Source organism: Diplotaxodon limnothrissa, linkage group LG19 (assembly GCF_057381915.1).
Source record: "Diplotaxodon limnothrissa isolate DT_005_m linkage group LG19, D_limnothrissa_male_GT1.1, whole genome shotgun sequence".
In the NCBI taxonomy this organism is placed as follows: Eukaryota; Metazoa; Chordata; class Actinopteri; order Cichliformes; family Cichlidae; genus Diplotaxodon; species Diplotaxodon limnothrissa.
This window is the reverse complement of record NC_140614.1, coordinates 10,405,714-10,424,565: the sequence shown is the minus strand read 5'-3', so window position 1 is coordinate 10,424,565 and position 18,852 is coordinate 10,405,714. Positions and strand designations below refer to the sequence as shown.

The 18,852-nt window shown below is 46.0% G+C and overlaps 1 protein-coding gene across 1 annotated transcript; it reads right to left on the bottom strand.

The window, feature by feature from the left end:
• Positions 1 to 1,271: 1,271 nt before the first annotated feature.
• tyro3 (TYRO3 protein tyrosine kinase) lies at positions 1,272 to 14,363 on the bottom strand. Its single transcript, XM_085342848.1, has 19 exons — positions 14,146 to 14,363; positions 12,625 to 12,808; positions 11,774 to 11,874; positions 11,526 to 11,696; positions 8,655 to 8,741; positions 8,448 to 8,563; positions 8,193 to 8,373; positions 7,578 to 7,720; positions 7,360 to 7,498; positions 7,147 to 7,270; positions 6,833 to 6,927; positions 6,626 to 6,721; positions 6,108 to 6,188; positions 5,933 to 6,025; positions 5,732 to 5,853; positions 5,545 to 5,654; positions 5,121 to 5,280; positions 2,712 to 2,848; positions 1,272 to 2,577 (listed from the first exon to the last, which is right to left on the bottom strand). Exons 1-19 carry the CDS (start codon positions 14,207 to 14,209, stop codon positions 2,151 to 2,153), a joined length of 2,631 nt encoding a protein of 876 aa, XP_085198974.1. The 5' UTR covers positions 14,210 to 14,363; the 3' UTR covers positions 1,272 to 2,150.
• Between the last annotated feature and the right edge of the window lie 4,489 nt (positions 14,364 to 18,852).

Genomic DNA, 18,852 nt, shown 5'->3' with positions numbered 1-18,852 from the left:
GATTTTGGCCAGCAGAGCCGCAGTCAGGGAGGGGCAGAGACTAGGGCTGTTCGATGTAACGATATATATCGGATGACGATATAAGAACGTCTATCGTTTCATTTTACGCTATCGTTTGTTTCGTGGTGTCGCAAAATAAACTGTTTACGGCAATATTTTTTCATCGTTTTGATGGTCACTGTAGTGGCTATATTCATTTCTTAAAGTTCTCTCTTTCTCTTATATTTAATATAACCACACTACGGACGGACAAGCGCCTGTTTTTATGCGTTGTCGTTAGCGGACACAGGTGGACACGCGGTAAAACCACCGCGTGTCCGCTTGTTTATGTTCCACATAAACCTTTCACAATAAAGCTCAAGATCCTGTTGAGACTTTTCAAAATAAACTGAATCACGTGAAAGAGCAGATTATTTACGGATGAGAAGTAAAAAAAAGACGCCAGGTGCTAAAAAATAAACGGAAGACTCAAACGTTAGAACAGGCTTTTCCCCGCAGCACGCCGTGTAATAAATACAAAGAAAACGGCAGTCGTTACAACTTATGTCTAAAAATGTATCATTTCATGCATCTGTTAAAACGCCCGACTCCAGGTACACGACGCCCAGCTGAAAACACTTCATGCAAGTCGAGCTGAATTTATTTTTTGTGATTTATATCGTTATCGGACGATATAATTCTTATATCGGGATATGAGATTTTGGTCATATCGCACAGCCCTAGCAGAGACCACAGACTCAGGTTAAGACATCACCGGCTCACTGACACAGCTCGAGGTGTTACGGCTGAATACGAGTCTGTTTAGAGGTGTGAAATGACTGTCAGCTGTTATTGATGGGCATGCGGTAAATAAAGTACGAAGAATCATGTGGAAGAAACAAACCCGCCCTGTGGTGTGACATCACTTCCTGTCTCTTTTACCTCATTTTTTCGTTTTACATTTTAAATACCTGACTTGATCTTTACCCCGTATTTTAGTACATTTATTCCTTAGTAAAGATTTTATTTTGATCCATTTTATTTGAAGAGCTGCAAACCTGTCGATAAATATTTGTCTGATTATTTTTGAATTTGAAAACGGGCAGTAAACGATGAAACTGAAATGATTTCACAGAGCTGGACGCTGATTTTTACTGACCACGGCTGTTTTCAATCTGACCTCAGATCAGAAGACAAAGCGCAGAAAACAGGAAACACTTTATTTAATTATCACTTTCTTACAGACCTGAAGTCAGTGAGACATCACACACAGAGGTAAGAGTGTCGTCATAGCAACACAAGACACTGCAGACACGAACGCAAACCAGGATCAACAAATCAATAAATCAGTTAAGTCTGTCACCATTAAAACTTCAAGTTAATTCAGTAATAACAAAACACAGCTTCACTGTTACAGCAACAGCCACCACCGGGGGCAGCAGAGAGACACTGACAGAGGGTGGGACACACCGTGAAGAAGAAACCAATAGAAGGCACATGTAGGTCACAGAGGCCTCACAGGACACGTCCAGCAGCTTTCACACATCCCATAATTTCTCAACACATCATAAACTAAAATCAAAGCGCTTCAGAAAAATGCTTTGTGAGAGGAGCTTCAGCAGGAAGGTCAAACCTGAAATGTTTCCCTGTTAATACAGGTTCAGTGCAGGGTTGTCCAACTGGAGGTTCCCGGCCCATGTAAGGGTCACAGGTGTGTTCAGGAAACCCCCAGTCTTTCAAAATAAAAGCACAGCTCCAGACCTAAATGGTAATGTCCTCTAAAACACAAGCTGCAAAGAAAATATCCAGGCTGATTAATCGATTAATTAACAGCAAGTGATTAATCATCGAACAAAGAAGCGGCTGCTGATCGATCAATAAAACGTGAATTATTGATTTACTGATCTGAAAATAAAACGTTTATTAATGAAATGAATGTGAGGCGTTTCGGCGCCCCCTTCTGTTTCCTCTCGGTGACTAACAGCATCTCCCTCCGTTACCGATTCACCTGCTGATCGACTCCTTAATGGATCCTTTGACTCTTTGTTCTGAAACGTAGTGGGAGGAGTGGTCGTGATTGTCCCTCAGTGCGTCTCCACCCGCCCGCTGCTCCGTGCCTTAAAGTGAGTCTGATCAGCTGACGGAGGAGCGCTGAGATTGGCCAGTCTGTGTCACACGTTGATGACGACGTCGTCGTCATCATCTTCGTCCCTCCCCTCCTCCTGTAACGTGTCTGTGGGCCACCTTCCCCCTGCCTCCTCCTCGGAGACTCCACAGGGGCCGGTGATGTACCTGTAGTCACCACCGATGGCAAACGCCGCCCCAGACCCAATCAGCCAGTCTTTCTCCTCGTGCTCCACCTGCCGCTGCCATGGGACGCCCCAGTTTGAAGCCGCCGCCGCCTCCTCAGGCCCTTGGGCCTGGGCTCCTTCCCCATGCTCGCCATTGTCGCCCTCCAGGTTGACGTAGAATAACGGCTCCTTCTGAGGGGAGGCGGGCAACAGGCTGACCCACAGCGCCTCCAGCTGGCCGACCAGCTGCTGGAAGCTGGGCCGACATTTAGGGACAGGACTCCAGCAGCTGTGCATGATCTCATATCTGACAACCACAGAAGAAGAAAGAGGTTAAAGAGTGCACACAGCTGACGTGATCAGCTTTATTTTGAAAGGGGTTTCGTTCTCTGTGTTGTTGTTTCTTCAGTATGTTGTTTGTGTCGTTGTGTACACACTCACATGTCGTCTCTGCAGTCGGCCGGCTTCTTCAGACGTTCTCCTTTGATCAGGAACTCGTAGATCTCCGAATTTTCCACGCCAGGATACGGAGTCTGACCGCGAGTCATGATCTCCCACATCGTCACGCCAAACGCCCACTGACACACACACACACAGAAGGTCATCATTCGCTGAGTGCACACACCTGAAACTTTTAAAGTCATTATTTTACTCCTAACATGTTCCTTTAGTTTGTTTCCATGACAATCTAATCATGTGACAAAGAGCTGGTCTGCTGACGTAAGGTAGTGTTTATGTCACAGCTTCACTCCTCATCAGCAGATGGCAGTAACGAGCACTACAGCTGTGATGAGGTGACAGCAGAAACCACCTGCACAGGTGTGTTTAAACTAGAGATGGCACGATACCACTTTTTTATGTCCGATACTGATATAAATCCGATATAGTGTTTTTTAATCAAACTGTTTTCTTAATATCTTGCTGCATTTTGTATAAGTTCATACTCAGGTTTAAATAAACAACAACACTAAAGCTATTCTGTTATTCTGTTCTGTAAAAAACACACAGCACCCAAAATATTTCAAAGTTCAGCAAAACTGATCAATCTAATAAACTTAAACCTGCTCCATCCTCCCTATTCTGGTATTTTAAAGAGTACTTAGCAGAAATATTAAGCAACCTAACTAATAGGGCTGCAAACTCCCAGCAAAAAAAATAGGGAACCACCCTCCACCTCCTGATGCTTAATCGACATAATCAACTCTAATTTGATGCAGTGTGAAAAAAAAATGCACAGAAATAAATTATTTTTCAAGAATAATTAAATAGATTCAACATCTTTCTACAACAGAACTGCAGACTGCACAGATGGTACCTTCCCAAAGGAAAAAGTACTATAGCTTACTAGGGTATATTAGACTTAACAGTTACTATATACAGTAATTGACTTATATATATTTTACATCAGATTAAAACTTTGGGTGTAAGATTCAGATAATTATTTATTAAAAGCTAGACATTTTAAATGAGAACAAGAAAGAAAAGTATGTCTTTGTGCCCCCTTTTCCCTGTTAATGCCCTATCGGCCCCCCTGGCTAAACTTTGCTAGATCCGCCCCTGCACAGTTACCAGCCGTCAGCTACGTAGAAAAAGATCCTCGAGTAGAAAGTAATATTAAATAAATTCTAACAACAGCTGATCAAGCTTAAACGTGCTGCTGTTGTTCAGCCGCTGGTTTCTCTCTTTCTGGTGCAAAGTGGGCCAAAAACAAACAAGAGAGACGGAGTCACGACAGAAAAGCCGATCAGCTGATCATTGATCAGTTTCATGATTGAAGTAGCAACAGGAGAGGGAGAGGCAGTCGCTCCATATATCGGTTGTTAAGCTTAAGGCTGGAATGCTTTACAAACATTCAGAGATGAACTTACACACTTGCTTTACTTCTCTCTGGGAAAAGTTCCTCGGAGATGAAATGCTGGTTTGAGGCTACAAATACACACAGCTGCTCTATCACGTGAGCACACTGCTGCGACGTGCTGAGTTACGCCATGTTGCAAGTTTTGTGAGGTGCTTTTTTGATATTTAACGGATCGGATTACATTTTTTATTTCTCTCCGATATCCGATCCAGTAATTTACGTCAGTATCGGACCGATACGTAACATCGGATCGGTCCATCTCTAGTTTAAACCCGTCTCAGCGTTAAGCTGCTGCAGGTTCACTGATGCCACAAACTCAGCGGCGCCTCCTCTCAGGTCATATCGTCTTTACAGTGGGGTGGCTGTAGCTCAGGTGGCAGAGCAGGTCAGCCACTAATCTGAAGGTCGGTGGTTTGATCTCAGGCTGCCTCCTAGCTGCATGCCAAATATCCTTGGGCAAGATACTAACCCCGTGTTTGCCTACTGGTGGTGGTCAGAGGGCCCGGTGGCACCAGTGTCCGGCAGCCTCGCCTCTGTCAGTGCGCCCCAGGGCAGCTGTGGCTACAATGTAGCTTGCTATCACCAGTGTGTGAATGTGTGTGTGAATGGGTGAATGACTGAAGGTAGTGTAAAGCGCTTTGGGGTCCTTAAGGACTAGAAAAGCGCTATACAAATGCAGGCCATTTACCATTTTTACCATTTGCAGAGAACAAAGCGTCCCTGCGTGCTCGCATCAGCACTCGCCTTCTGCTTGATCAGCAAACTTACAATAAGTGCTGAGACATGTCAGCTCATGGATCTGTCAGGATGGATTTTTATGAATCACAGTGTCGAGCTGCCGCCAGGCATCGTTTTCAGGCTGTCTGAACGTGACTATCAGCAGAAACTAAAAAAGAAAAGAGCCTGAAATGTCCTCTGCTCTGAATCAGGATCTGTAATCTGGGACAGCTACGTCACAGACGTCTGTGTGTCCCAGGTGTGTGCGTGCGTACCACATCGCTCTGCGTGGTGTACACGTTGTCAGCCAGACTCTCCAGAGCGATCCACTTGACGGGCAGTTTGGAGACGGAGCCCTGACGGTAATAATCGCCACTGTAGATCTTCTTAGAGAGGCCGAAGTCTGCCACACACACAGTCATGTCCTCGTTCAGCCTGAAACACACACACAGAGCTCGCTAAGGCCGGCACAGCGCCCCCTACACTCAGTTTTATCCTTCATCTTTAAAGTTTCACTTCCATGTAGACGCGCTGAATGTGACACACATGACAGAGCACCAGCAACAGCAGACTCTCAACGTTTGGCTGGAGTGGAAGATTGCTGCCACTCCTCCTCCTCATTTAAACTCACAACAACAACGACTATCTGAAGCGAATCAGATCATTGATCGACTGGTTGGCTGCGATTGGCGGACTGACATGCAGTTTCTGGCGGCGAGGTCTCTGTGGATGATGTTCTTGCTGCTCAGATAATCCATTCCCTGCGAGATGTCCAACATGAACCGGACCAGCGTGTGCAGAGACAGGTCCTAATGCAGAGGCACATTGGTTATTGATCAAAGCATAGCGCGGTTATTGATCAGCTATCGATCAGGGCGTGTCTTACAAACGGCTCGTCTCCCAGCCTGGACAGCAGCAGGAAGGTGTGCAGGTCTCCGTGCTTCATGAACGGCAGAACCACCATCGGGATCGGCAGCCGCTGGCCGGGACGCCGGTGGAGGCTCACTCCTATTGGACAGATCGGCACATTAATCACGCTGCCTGACCTTTGACCTCCGGTTAACCACTGTGTGGTGGGCGGGGTTACCGATGAGCTGGATGACGTTGGGATGGTGGAAGTCCTTCATGTAGGCCGCCTCCTTCAGACACTGCTCGATGTCACCTGACGAGGTGATGTCAGCTGGAGGAAGTCACGTGATCTGGTTATTCAACACATCGGCTGCTTAAAGAAGGAGAAGAAGAAGAAGAAGAGTACAACTCACATTTCAGTACTTTGACCGCCACCTTCTGGACAGACGAGTCCTCAGTCTTCAGGAAGGCCTCACGCACTGAGCCGAACTCACCTGCACAGGTAAACACACCGTGATTTTCTGTTTGCATTTGTTATTTTATTGCACTTTTATTTATGTTTTAACATATTCTACAAATTATTTTCTGACACGTTCAATGAATATTGATATTTTTAAACATTTTGTGTGTGTGCTTGTGACCTCCTGACTCTTGGAGTTTCCTCACACTCAGCACTCTGTTGTATTTTGTACACACACACAGAGCTGAGGTTATACAGGTGTTTCTGTCGTGTTCCCACCACCTGACTGTCACCCATCTATATAAAAGGTCAGGTGACATCAGCGCGAATCATGTGATTTAGTTTCATTTAAAAAAACAAAACAACCCACATCAATTCATAAATTAGTGTTTGTCGCTCTGATTACAAGAGAAGGTGAGGAGTTTGCTGACAGTTCCTGTTTACACGTCTCATTTGTTGTCATAGCGATACCTTTTCCCAGCATGTGTCCGAGCGTCAGCCGCCGCTCAGAAATCAAAACGTCCTTCAGTTTATTCTTCAGCTCGTCGTTGATGCAGAGACCGTCCACTGGGGGGAGACACAGGCAACGAGGTCTGATACACATTCCCGTGTTCATCGTCTGTCACTTGACTCAACATCGTGTCGATCAACAAACACACTGAGCGTGCTCACACTCACAGGTGGACTCCTGCAGGTCCGTCACGTTCCTGTTGAAGGACCGCGCTGCTGTGAAGGACACTGAGGTCTCTGCACCCGGAGACTTGAAGGCCGAGCTGGAAGCATGAAAACACATGAGAGAAACAGCCACAGGCCTGATGCTGGCAGCTCATTGGTTCACACGTGGAAACGTACAGAAACATCTTTAAAAGTTCACATGTTGCGTCTGTTTGGGACTACTTTCAGCTGTGGATAAATAAACTGCTGCAGCGCGTCTGTGGACGCAGGAAGGCGTGCTGCAGTAAGGTCAGTGGTGTGCGTGAACACGTTCGTACCCAAACTGCATCTCCTTCCCGCGGCGCTGAGCGACGACAGCCAGCAGCAGCCCGACGATGGTGGCGACCAGGAGGCCGAGCAGCAGACCGACCCACATGTGGCTCCGCGGGACCCGGACCTGCGCTGAGAGAGCAGCCAGGCAACAATCAATCCATCAATGTCCTTCAAACACCCCGCGGTGACATCAGAGCTGATGTCATGTCTGAGAGTACCTGAAGGGGGCAGCAGCAGCACCGGGGAGCTCCACGGCCCACAGCCCACCGCCGTGCAGGCCGCCACCTGGAAGGACGCGTTAAAGAAACGACCACCTCCAGAGAGGTGGGCGGAGTTCTCCTTAAAGAGGAGTGGCTCCTGCAGGCAGAGATAATGACATCATCACCGTCACCTTCTACCTCCAATCACATTGGAGAGACAGGTACGACTGTCTCACCTGAGCCTCTCCTCCCACAGTCCACTGCACCTTGTAGGCCAACAGTCGACCCTGCAGCTCGTCCACCTGAAGCTCCGCCCACTTCAGAAACAGCTGCTGCTCCGAGAGGTCAAATGTCAGATTCCTGGGGGCCGCGGAGGGCACTGAGGCGGGACACACAGACTCACAGTCACATGTACATAAAAGCACATACGAGCCAACAAAAACTCGGACCGCACATCAACTGATTCCTCTGGTTCTATCGATTCTATTGGTTTCTATTCTCCTGCCGTGTTTTACTGGGTGTTTGTCTCTGTGCTCAGCTGCTCAGGCCTGCAGCTGAATGTGGGTCACTGTGGCTCAAAGGGCCCAGTGTGAGCTCCGCCTGCAGGAGGCGCCGCTGGCCCTGCTGCAGGCCTCACACTGGATTTAGGACACAAACAAAAGCTGATTGTACGCCGAGGACTGGAATCTTCCCAAATACACACACACACACACACACACACACACACACACACACACACACACAGCTGTAGCTCGTGTTTACTGACTAAACTGTGAGGTAGTAAGACACCAGCTGGTCACATGACACGGTCACATGTTTGCTGCAGGTAACGGTCAGCGCACCTGTCTTACCTGCTTCAGGTGTGTGAAAGTGCAGCCAGGGTGAGAAGGGCGACGCCCCCACCTCGTTCACACAGGAGACCCTGGTGCTGTAGTTGGCGTGACTCCTCAGACCAGTCAGAGTGTGGAGGTGAGGAGGAACCTGGACCTCCCGCTGTGGGAGGTCCCACCTGCGGGTGGAGCGCCTCGACACCTGGTTCAGAGGGGGGGGGAGTGAGGACCTTTTTGAGGCCTACAGGTGAGGTATGAGGGTAAGGTGTGCATTACCTGGACGATGCAGGTGGACAGTTCAGAGTGACCAGTGACTCCCGGTTTCCATGACAACGTTACGTTGTTATCCACCATCCCAACGATTTGCAGGCTGACCGGAGCCTCTGGCAGCTCTGAGACACAAAGGCACACTGTTTACAAGCCACGCCCACACATAGCCATGCAATCACAGCTCAACGTACACCTGTGTGGGTGTGGCCTCACCTTTGATGTGAGCGGTTCCAGTTCTGGACACGGAGACGCCCCTGGCATTCTTCGCTTCACAGTAAAACTTGATGCTGCTGTTCACACCTGCGCGCACACACACACATTAATCGCACACACAGAGGAGCTCCAGGCGCATTATGGGTGATGTAGTTTAACACAGATGACACAAGAAACTGTGTGTGCGCGTGTGTAAAGCTTCCATTTACACTGAAGCTGAGTGTGAGAACACTGGGCGTGAGCTGACAGCAGGAGAGCAGCACATCCAGAAGGCCCTTAGTAAATGTGTTTATCCAGGATAGAAGGACAACTGCTGCCTGCCTGAAAACCCTCAGTGATCCCGTGCGTGCCAGCTGAAACACTTTTTCTCTAAACACCGCATCTCTGTGGATTTTAAATCCTAAACACTGGTCCACCCCAAGGATCGGGTCCCCTGACACAGAGTAACATAGTGTACGCAGTTAAGTGCAGGAGGATTGGCAGGATTTATACATCGGGGAAACCAAACAACCTCTGGTGAAGAGGATGGACCAACACAGAAGAGCCACCTCATCAGGCCAGGACTTTGCAGTCTGTTCACACCTACAGGCCAGTGGACACTCTTTCAGTGATGAGGATGTAACATCCTGGACAGAGAGGAACGCTGGTTTGAGGGCGGAGTCAAGGAGGCCATTTACGTGAAAAGGGAAAGACTATCTCTGAATGGAGGAGGGGCCTAAGGCTCCATCTGTCACCATCTTACATGCTGTGATTGCAGCCATTCAACTCTCTGTGAATGGGACTCATGGACACTGATCAGTGATAAATCAGTTTGCATATCAGTGATCATAAACTGACCTCCCAGCCCAGTGGTTCCCAAACTTTTTCGCTGGGCCCCCCTTTGTTTTACAGAAAAATGTTCGCGCCCCCCCTCGCTCGCGCACATTTTTTTTTTAAAACTCATTTTTTGCGTTTCCGTGTGGACGAGGAATACAGAGTTCGTCACACAACGTCAAAGGTATGTGCCTTTTTTCACGTCAGCTGTGCACCACATTATTGCTTACATGAGAGGAATTGCAGAATAGCAGATAAACAGTATTTTGTCTCTGTCTGCAGGTTTTACAGCTTACATACACACACAGTTACTGTCCCTCCATTCACAAAGGCAGAGGCGTCACGGTGTGATTATTTTACATGTAGTTGTTTTTTCCTGTGTAATAATATTCAACATTGCATCAATACATTTTCCAAAAATGCCTCTCTGTGCAAAATGTGTTCAAAAAAATAAACAGCTGTGGGATCCTGTTAGTCCATGATTTGAACCGGGGGAACAAATTGTGGCAGGATCAGCCTGATGTTATTTGTAACCTGCTGTAACTTTACTGTGTAAAGAGCTAACATCTCCAAAATGTCAGGAGTAGTTAGTCATTACAAGAAGTGTTTGTGAACTAAAAATCAAGAATGTGGGATCCTGTTTGTCTGTGATTTGAACAGCCCAGCGCTGCTCCCGATGCAGGGAAAACCAATAATGCAGGGAGACCTACCTCAGCACCTGTGCAGGTGAAGCCAAAGGGCAGATTTGCTTCACCATATTTTCTAGTCTTTGGCTTAGAATGAAGTTGGTTTGGAAACATATTCAGCGATGCTTCATCTCCTGCTTTGCGTTTGTGTGGACGTCCCGTGCTAGCAGTGTCCAAGCGTTGTGTTGTGTTTTTTTTCCCTTTTCATGCCGCGCCCCCCCTTGCAATGGCTCTGCGCCCCCCTAGGGGGCGGGCCCCACACTTTGGGAAGGTCTGTCCCAGCCTATCGTGAGTCAGTGGTGCGAGTATCAGGCTACGTCCACACTAACACGTTTTCGTTTGAAAACGCATCATTTTCTCTCAGTTTTGGCCTCCTGTCCACACTGAGACGGCGTTTTGGCTCAAGGACAACGCAGCGTTTTGAAAACGGTGCTTTCGTGTCACAGTGTGGAAAACTGAGACTTTTTGAAAACAATGACACGTTAGTCATGTGATGCAGTCATGTGACCAATTAAACTAAGATGGCGTTATACAGCAGCTGCTCTGACAGCCCTGTTAAAGATGAACATCAGTCTGCACGTGCTCCAGAGAGCTGTTCTTCACATTCTTTTCACTCGCTTTTGCAACTTTGTACCTTTGTGTTACTCGCAGCAACGACTCCACCTCATTGCGAGTCCATTTAACAAACTCGCTGCTTTTCCTCGACATTTTGCCGCGACACTTCAAAGAGCCGGAAAGTAAATAGGCGGCAGAGAGAAATGAGGCAGGTCGAGTCTTCTTGCGTTTCACGCATGCGCAGGACTGGAACGTAGGCATTTTCGACCGTTTCAATGTGGACGCACAACTCTGTGAAAACGACTGATAGTGTGGAGGCGGAGCGCTTTCAGACAAAAATGCCATTTTCAAATCCATCCGGGCCAGTGTGGACGTAGCCTGAATCACTGCACATGTGCTGTTTGTAAACTGAAGAGGTCAGCTGATGACGTTTCTCCCACTGCAAACACCCCCCCCCCACACACACACACACACACACACACACTCTGAATATCAGAGATATTTTAGGTATGAATCAGCTGAGGCTGTGTGGGAAAACTTTAATCTGGAGAAACACGGCGTGATCTGGCTCCAGTTAAACCGACCTGTGGATTAAATCCAGCTTGTGTGTGTGTGTGTGTGTGTGCGCATTGGCATGTCGTTAACTGCTATGGGGTCATAAAGCTGTGTCTGACTCATTTATCAAACAGGTGTGTGTGTTTTATCGTTTCAGTAATAACGTTTCTGAATTTAAATGGCACACTGTAGCTCCTCCCACAGGCTGGTTGATACTTGAGGACCTTTCCCATGATGCACCTGGATGTCATTTTTCTCTGACCTGGGACGTGAAGGATGGAAGGTGAGGGTCTGGGCTCCCCCTCCTGGACTCCTCCCAGCCACCACAGCACCTCCACGGGCTCGGGGGGGCCGATGGCGGCACAGGTCAGGTTGAAGGGTGTGCCGGCGAACATCGCCACATCCTGAGGCTCCTGGGTGAAGTGAGGAACTCCTGCAGGAAGAAGAGGAGGTGAACCTGGAGCATGATGGGAAACGTGAGGAGGAGGCGACCATGTTCAGGGTCCTCACCTTCCACTGTAATCCAGGCTCGCTCAGAGGAGAAGGTCAGGCCGTGGAACTCCACCTCACACCAGTACTGACCCGCATCCTGCTGCTGGACCGACTTCACACTGAAACAGACCACAACATCAGACCCAATAACAGTCACACAGCACCGGCCCAGCACAGAGCAAGGTTCATGAGAGCTTTGGATCCACGAGCTGAGGGCTCTGCTTCAAACATCTGCACCTCACGTAGCAGGAAGGGACCAAATTTGGACCAGAGGGTGGAGTGGTTGGTGTTACTGTGACGATAAGCAAATCAGGCCCATTGAGTCTTTGTTTAGTCACTGAAACAGCCACAGCGCCATCATCAGGCCAGGTGCTGAATTTCAGCAGCATGCCCACTTTTTCCTCTTTGGGCGTCCTGTCAGATCACGGAGGAGGAAGCGCTCAGTCTGGAGTCCGAACACCTGCAGCCTGGAATCAAACCTAGGATCGCCTCCGCCAGATGTCAGTGGGCTTTTCATTTCACCTTTTAAAGGAGCGACACAGATGGAGGAGGTGGTGTTGGAAGGCGATAGAGTTCAAAGCTGCTTTCTTACAGTGGATTTAGCCTAAAAACTTTAATATTGTGTTTCTTCCCTTTTAGAAGGGAGACTGTGATGCTTCACACTGAAGGAATAACCTCCGGCTGAGTCAGCAGGAAGCAGCCGCGGAGTGAGCGCCGCTGGCTGATAATTAAACGAAGAGACAAACGTGGTTTGACAGTACGATGACATCACAGCACTCTGGCAGCCCTGCCCCCCAGTCTGAAAAGCACTTTCAGGAAATCAAACGAAACGTTAGTAGAAAAACATTGATCGACTGAGTGTTCTGCACCTGTGTGATGTCTCCCAGTGCTGCTCTCCCAGTGTGAGGAACACCTGATCTGTGCTGTACAGCTTCTCGCCATCCTTCATCCAGGTGATCTCCGGCTCCGTCACGCCTTCTACTGCACAGCCCAGCCGCACCTCGTTCCCCTGAGACACCGTCTGATTGGACGGATGCTTTGTGAACACCACACCTGCTGGAGTAGGAGGAGTCGGCTTGATCCATTCACCCAAGCTCTTCAGTCTGAATCATTTCTTTTGTCATACTGAAAGTTTAACACGTTTTCATCAGCAGATCTGTGTGTGTGTGTGTTTTCCACGCAGCAGTGTTTCATCTCAAACTTAACACACTTCTCTGAACTTTCTGGAACAGCCTCATCATCACTGACGTCCTCCATAAGAACTTCATTCAGAAGCTGCCTGAGAATCTATTATTTTATCTTCCTTCAGTCTCTCCCCGATCACTGATCAATAATCTGAACATTTAAAGGGTTCATGAAAATACAGGAGCTCAAACAGTTCAACTGCTTTTATTTTGAAAGTCTGACTGAAACCCAATCAAACATCAGATCCAATCAGAGAGCAGCCAGGTGAAAGCCTTTCTATGCGCTGATGACATCACAAGGCAGCAGTCATCACTTCCTGGAAGGATGACGTAATGGTGCACTGGGCGAAGCATCAGTAAAAATACCAATAACCAATACTAATCAATGCTCCGCCCCTGTGAGCAGACTAACTCTGTGGTTCAGTCTGACACACAAACAGGTGAGGCGCTACAGGTGTTCATGTGATCCTGAAACTTCGGGATTTAGACGTGATATCAATAAAAGAGTTTAGATTATTTTTTACTTGAAACCTGAGGACATGAACTCAGAGCTGTGCTGAGAAGTCTGATGATTTAACCTGAGGAACTCTGGTTATTCTGCAGTGTGTGCGCGCGCATGTTTACAGGTGAGTTGCAACACACCCGCAGTGACGTGGGTCCTGAATAAAATGACTGACAGCTTCACATCATGACTCGGGGACCATAAAAGCTTCCCGAAGCCCACGGCTTCAGTATCAGCCCGGAAAGCTGCACTTTGCCCCCTGACCTCTGTTTACGAGTCCCCACACCAAACTCCATTTAAGAACTGCCCGATATAATGTGTCTGCGAGCTGCTCCACGTGCTGTAAATGACTTCATGGCATGACCTCTTTAGTTTGTCACGAGCCTGAAGGTAAATCGTCGCGAACGCAACAAACCAGAAAGAACTCGGTTAAAATGTGAAGTTGTCACGGGTTCGGGTCAGAGCAGGGGTCTGTACGTTAGAAAAAAAGCGAACCAGCTTCAGATAAACGCTGCTTGGTGTGACTCGCGTTGCCGATTTACTGAGAGGCTCCATCACCTCGGAGCGTCAGGTGAGCCTAACCCTGTGAGTGTCTGACAGGCGGTAAAATCTTTAAATCTGACAATTTTCGGGCGGAGTTCGGCGGATGTAAAGCGGTCGCATTAGCTCCTGTGCTAACTGCCCACGACCCCCGGGACACTCACCGCTCCCACAGCTCCCCGCGGGGCTCCGCAGGGATAACACGACGATCCACAGCAGCAGCTTCATCTCCGCATCCTCCTCTTCCTCCGGCTCGGTCTGTCCGTCACGGGAGCCTCACTGCCCAGCGGACCAAGAGGAGGAGGAGTGACTGATGAAGATCATGAAAACAAAGGAGAATAGCTCGACACTCCGGGAAAACTTCTCCTCCGTTTGTTTTCCCACAAACTCCGACCCGCCAATTTACCCAGCGCGAGGTCGCGCGGGCCGGATGCGCCTTCACAATAAAAGTTACACGCTAAACTAAAATTTCATTATCATTAAATAGCAGGGTTATTATAGTTAAATAAAACTAAATATGAAAATAAAAACACATTCTAATTAACTAAAATAAATAATCAGTTTCATTAAATAGCAGTGTTATTATGATTAAATAAAACTGAACTAAAATTAAAAGTGACTGAAAACTGAGTCAAAACGGAATAAAAACTAATTAGGCACTACAATAACTCTGTTAAACACACCTTTTTTTGCATTATTCTTACAGATGTTATTTAAAAACACCAGAATTACTTTTTCTTCAGTTTGGTTCATATTTTCTGCTTTTAATCTATAAATAATTTTTGTTTTACTTTGTTTCAGCCCATTCCATGTTTTCTTATATTTCTTTTAACATTTTTATTATGACACATTTTTCCATTTGTTTCGTTGTTGTTTTCTTTATTTCTTTTCTAGTAAATATGTATGGGCGTCATTATATTTAATCATATCAGTGGGATTCAAACCGGAAGTGCAGCTGACTTTCAGTTGTTTCACAGATGATACCGGTGGTGTGTGTGGGGTTTTGTTTTTTTACTGCGCATGACCGCCACCTGCTGGTGTGACATCAGAGTTCAGGTAGTTTCCGCCTGATGCGGAGTACTCGGATACTTTGGAATAACGGCTTTAATCAATGATCAGTGTGTTTCAGTCGATTGATTTTGACAGTTCATTGCAATATTTTTGCTTCAGGTTTTTTTTTTTACCGTTTTCTTTGACATCATAGTTGCTAAATTATTTCAATTTCCTTTGGAAAAGTTTTCATGTCACTTTTAATTTTACTAATTTTATTTCCATTTAGTTTCATTAGTTTTACTTTTTCATCCAAATTTTATTCTCCTGTTAAAAAAAATAGTGACTTCAGTTTCACATTCATTTAATTTAATTTCATTACTCATACAGTGTTGGAACAGAACACATCACAGTAATCACATTACTGTTTTCAGTAATGTGATTACTGCATGGATTAGGTAATCACATTACAGTTACAGGCTCTTCAGTTATCTGTACGTACTCAGCTGGTTTTGGGTGGTGTGCAGGGGCAGGGCGATAGTGGAGCAGCTGTAGGAGTGTGGACGTGAAGAGATGGACACAGTAGCACCAAAGTAATATAATGACTTACTTTTCTTTAATGCAGTTGCTCCCTGGGGGAAGTAACGAGTCTGGATAAGCAGTTGTCCTCAGTGGAGGGTGAGAAGTGTTGCTGGGATGACTGTTACTGATTTACTGAGGCTCCCTGTTAAATCCTGAGTTTAAAATCCTGCTCCTCATATACAAGCTCAGATGATACAGGTGTGTAACGGAGGCCAGGGGTTCCATCACGCACCTGTATTTGTATTCATTTGAGTGATTGATATTTTAACAACTAAATAAAAAAAGAAACACATTTGTGGTAGTGATTCTTTATTAGGTCATTAGCTGGTATCTATGGCTACGTTCACACTGCAGGCGAAAGCGCATCCAATCCGACTTTTGTGACCCTCTGCGACCCATATCCGATCATGGTGTGACAGTGTGAACGGCACAAATACGATATTTTCAAATCCGATCTGGGTCACTTTCGTATGTGGTCCTGAATCCGATACATATCTGATGTTTTATAAAGCGGCTGCTGTTTGATGGTCATGTAGCATTAAATCCGTCTTTTACGTCACTGACACAAGACAGACGCCGATTATCAGCGCCGAGAAGACATCGCGAACGCTTCCTGGCCATCCAGTGTAGATGTCAGTGAAACTGTTGGGAAGACAACGTTGGAGAAATGTGAACATTTTATTTGTACTGTATAACCTGCAGATTCTGACAGAAATCTGCAGCTATCCTTTGAAGCACCGCTCCTCTAAAACAGCAATAAGGATCATTATTAGGACGTATGTAGATAACAAAATAACTTTATACCTTAAAGCAAAAATTGGGAAACGTAAAGTCCGAAGTCTTTATATTAAGGCCATCAGCAAACATACTGTTGCTCTGGGTCTAAACAGAGCGCGCTGTGTGTGACGTCTTGTTTTGCGCATGCGGGCCGCTTTGAGCGTTCACACTAGAGCGCATTTGCTGTCGCATTTTTTTGTAGTGTGAACGAGCAGACAAAAAAAAAAAATCGGATTTGATCCAAAAATCGGAATTGAGCATTAAGACCTGCAGAGTGAACGTAGCCTAAGTGAATACACAGAGTGAGTGGACATCATACTTGTGTCAGGAAGAAGAACCTGAGTTCTATCATTGGTCTGTAACCAAAATTCTTTGTGTTTTAAGAGCAGTGTGCTAACAGTACTCGCCTCCCTGGTGTTTTCCTTTGCAGCCCAATCACCTGCTCGTGAGCTCCTGGAGCGAACCAAAGTGTGAGTTAGGGGAGAGTTTTACTTTAAATAGTGTGGTTGACATCTATGTGTTATTGAATTAGTTATAGGACAAATATAAATATGTGTTTCATGTGTTGTATTGTGGTTTAATGTTTGTGGACGTTTCTGTTTTCATCTGGTTTGCGAACCCCAGACTTGGTCTGTTTCTATGGAGCGCCAGGACTGCCATAATGAATTAATTAAATAAACCATTAAATAATTAATTTAATGTGTCAATAATTAATTAAAATTGGAATTAATTAATTAAATAAATAGTTATAACACATGTAATTAATTAATTATTGACACATTTAATTAATTATTTATGTATTTCACATTTTAATTAATTGTTGACACATTTAATTAATTGTTGACACATTTAATTAATTATTTAATGATATATTTATTTATTTCATTTTGGCAGTCCTGACGCCTGGCTCTCGTCATGAAATAATTTTATCTGTCAGCCTCACCCATCAAACTCAGGGGGCGGGGTTAACGCTGCCCATGCAGCTTCTCTAACATTTGATTGGTTGCCGTGCAAAGTAAGTCAAAACAGGTCGATCCTAGATAATCGATTGCTTGTGTAGACTTGGGGCAGCCAGGTATCCCAGAATGCAGATCAAATCACAGGCAGCAATGGTGGTGGTGTAGTTTTAAAATACCCCGTTTTTCTGTCACCAGCTACACTTTTAACAGTGTTTTAGCCGCGAATGTCGCGACGTATGTCTGGTCAGGTTGTCAACATAGAACATGTTTGCAAAAGTGCTCAGATGTTTTCAGAGATTTCACTAGCTCTGCTAACAATTAGCATGCAGAGTGCACCCAGGGGGTTACGTTAACTGGTTTGTTTACATATTCCACTCTCCGTGTTCCACATGTTGCATTCGCAGATTCTCATTTTCACCGAACGATCGTCTCTTTCCGCCTGGTCTTGTGTCTCTGTGCTTCTGTAACATAAAGAACGAGCTGACATTTTTCTCACGAAACCAGCGATCAGCTCAACAGACCCTCAGTTTACCTGCATGCATCCTCCTCCTCATCTGTCAGCTGTTTAACACCTGCTGCTAATTCAAGAAACACGCCTACGTTACCTGGTGATAGTCACAGTTTAACCGGGCAGCCGGTGCTCGATATAACGCAATGTCAGCGCATTTTTCTGCACAAGATAAGTAAATATAGTGTTTTCCCCGAGCGCAGAGCTGCTGGAGCTTGTTTCCTTACAGAGCACTTTATAGGCGAACCAGCTTTATCAGCGGCTGATGTCCAATCACCAGCACACAGCTTTGAAACCTCAGCTGAGCTTTAGCTCTCAGTGGTTAAACGCTGGACTTCATTCACTCAGGTTCTGTCTGTCGGGTCACGTTTACTTCGCTGTTTTATTTACAACTGAGCAAATCGGTTTGGCTGAGGTTAAAGTTACGTTTCATAACTGCATAGTTTCACAGACGTTTAATGGTTCACTGGCACATGTGTTAGACTGAACTATCATCTAAATATCATCTGTTTTTTAATAGTTATTCAACTGTATTCTAAGCACCAGCTGTCTGTTAGAATGTGATTTTTTTTCTCTCTCTCTGTTGGCAGACGTATAAAAATGCGCAGGAAATTCTGACGTGCATGGCGAACTTCACCGACGATATTTAGGGAGGAATAAACACACATCAAACATAAATGAACCATTTGCCTGTCTCCATAATTGAGAGCATTTTCTCTTCTTATGTCAACACTCTCTCTCTCTTTTTTTTTCTTTTTTTTTGCTTTTTCGGTCATGTTATGTTTACCTGTCAAAGGCTTGTTACAAACTATGAAACACATCGTGCAGACTTCTGGATGTTAGAAGAAAACTAATACTGCTCATGAATGAGACTAAAGGCAGGAAGGTGTCCTTTAAAACTAAACATGTTAATAGGACCTCCCTATTTATATCATAGTTTATGATATAGCACGTGTATTTCAGTAACAGCCTGCTGATTTCAGTGTAGTGGTGAACAGTCGCACAGCTCACGTAGGTGTTATCTGTGATACTCCTTAACTATAATTTATCCAAGT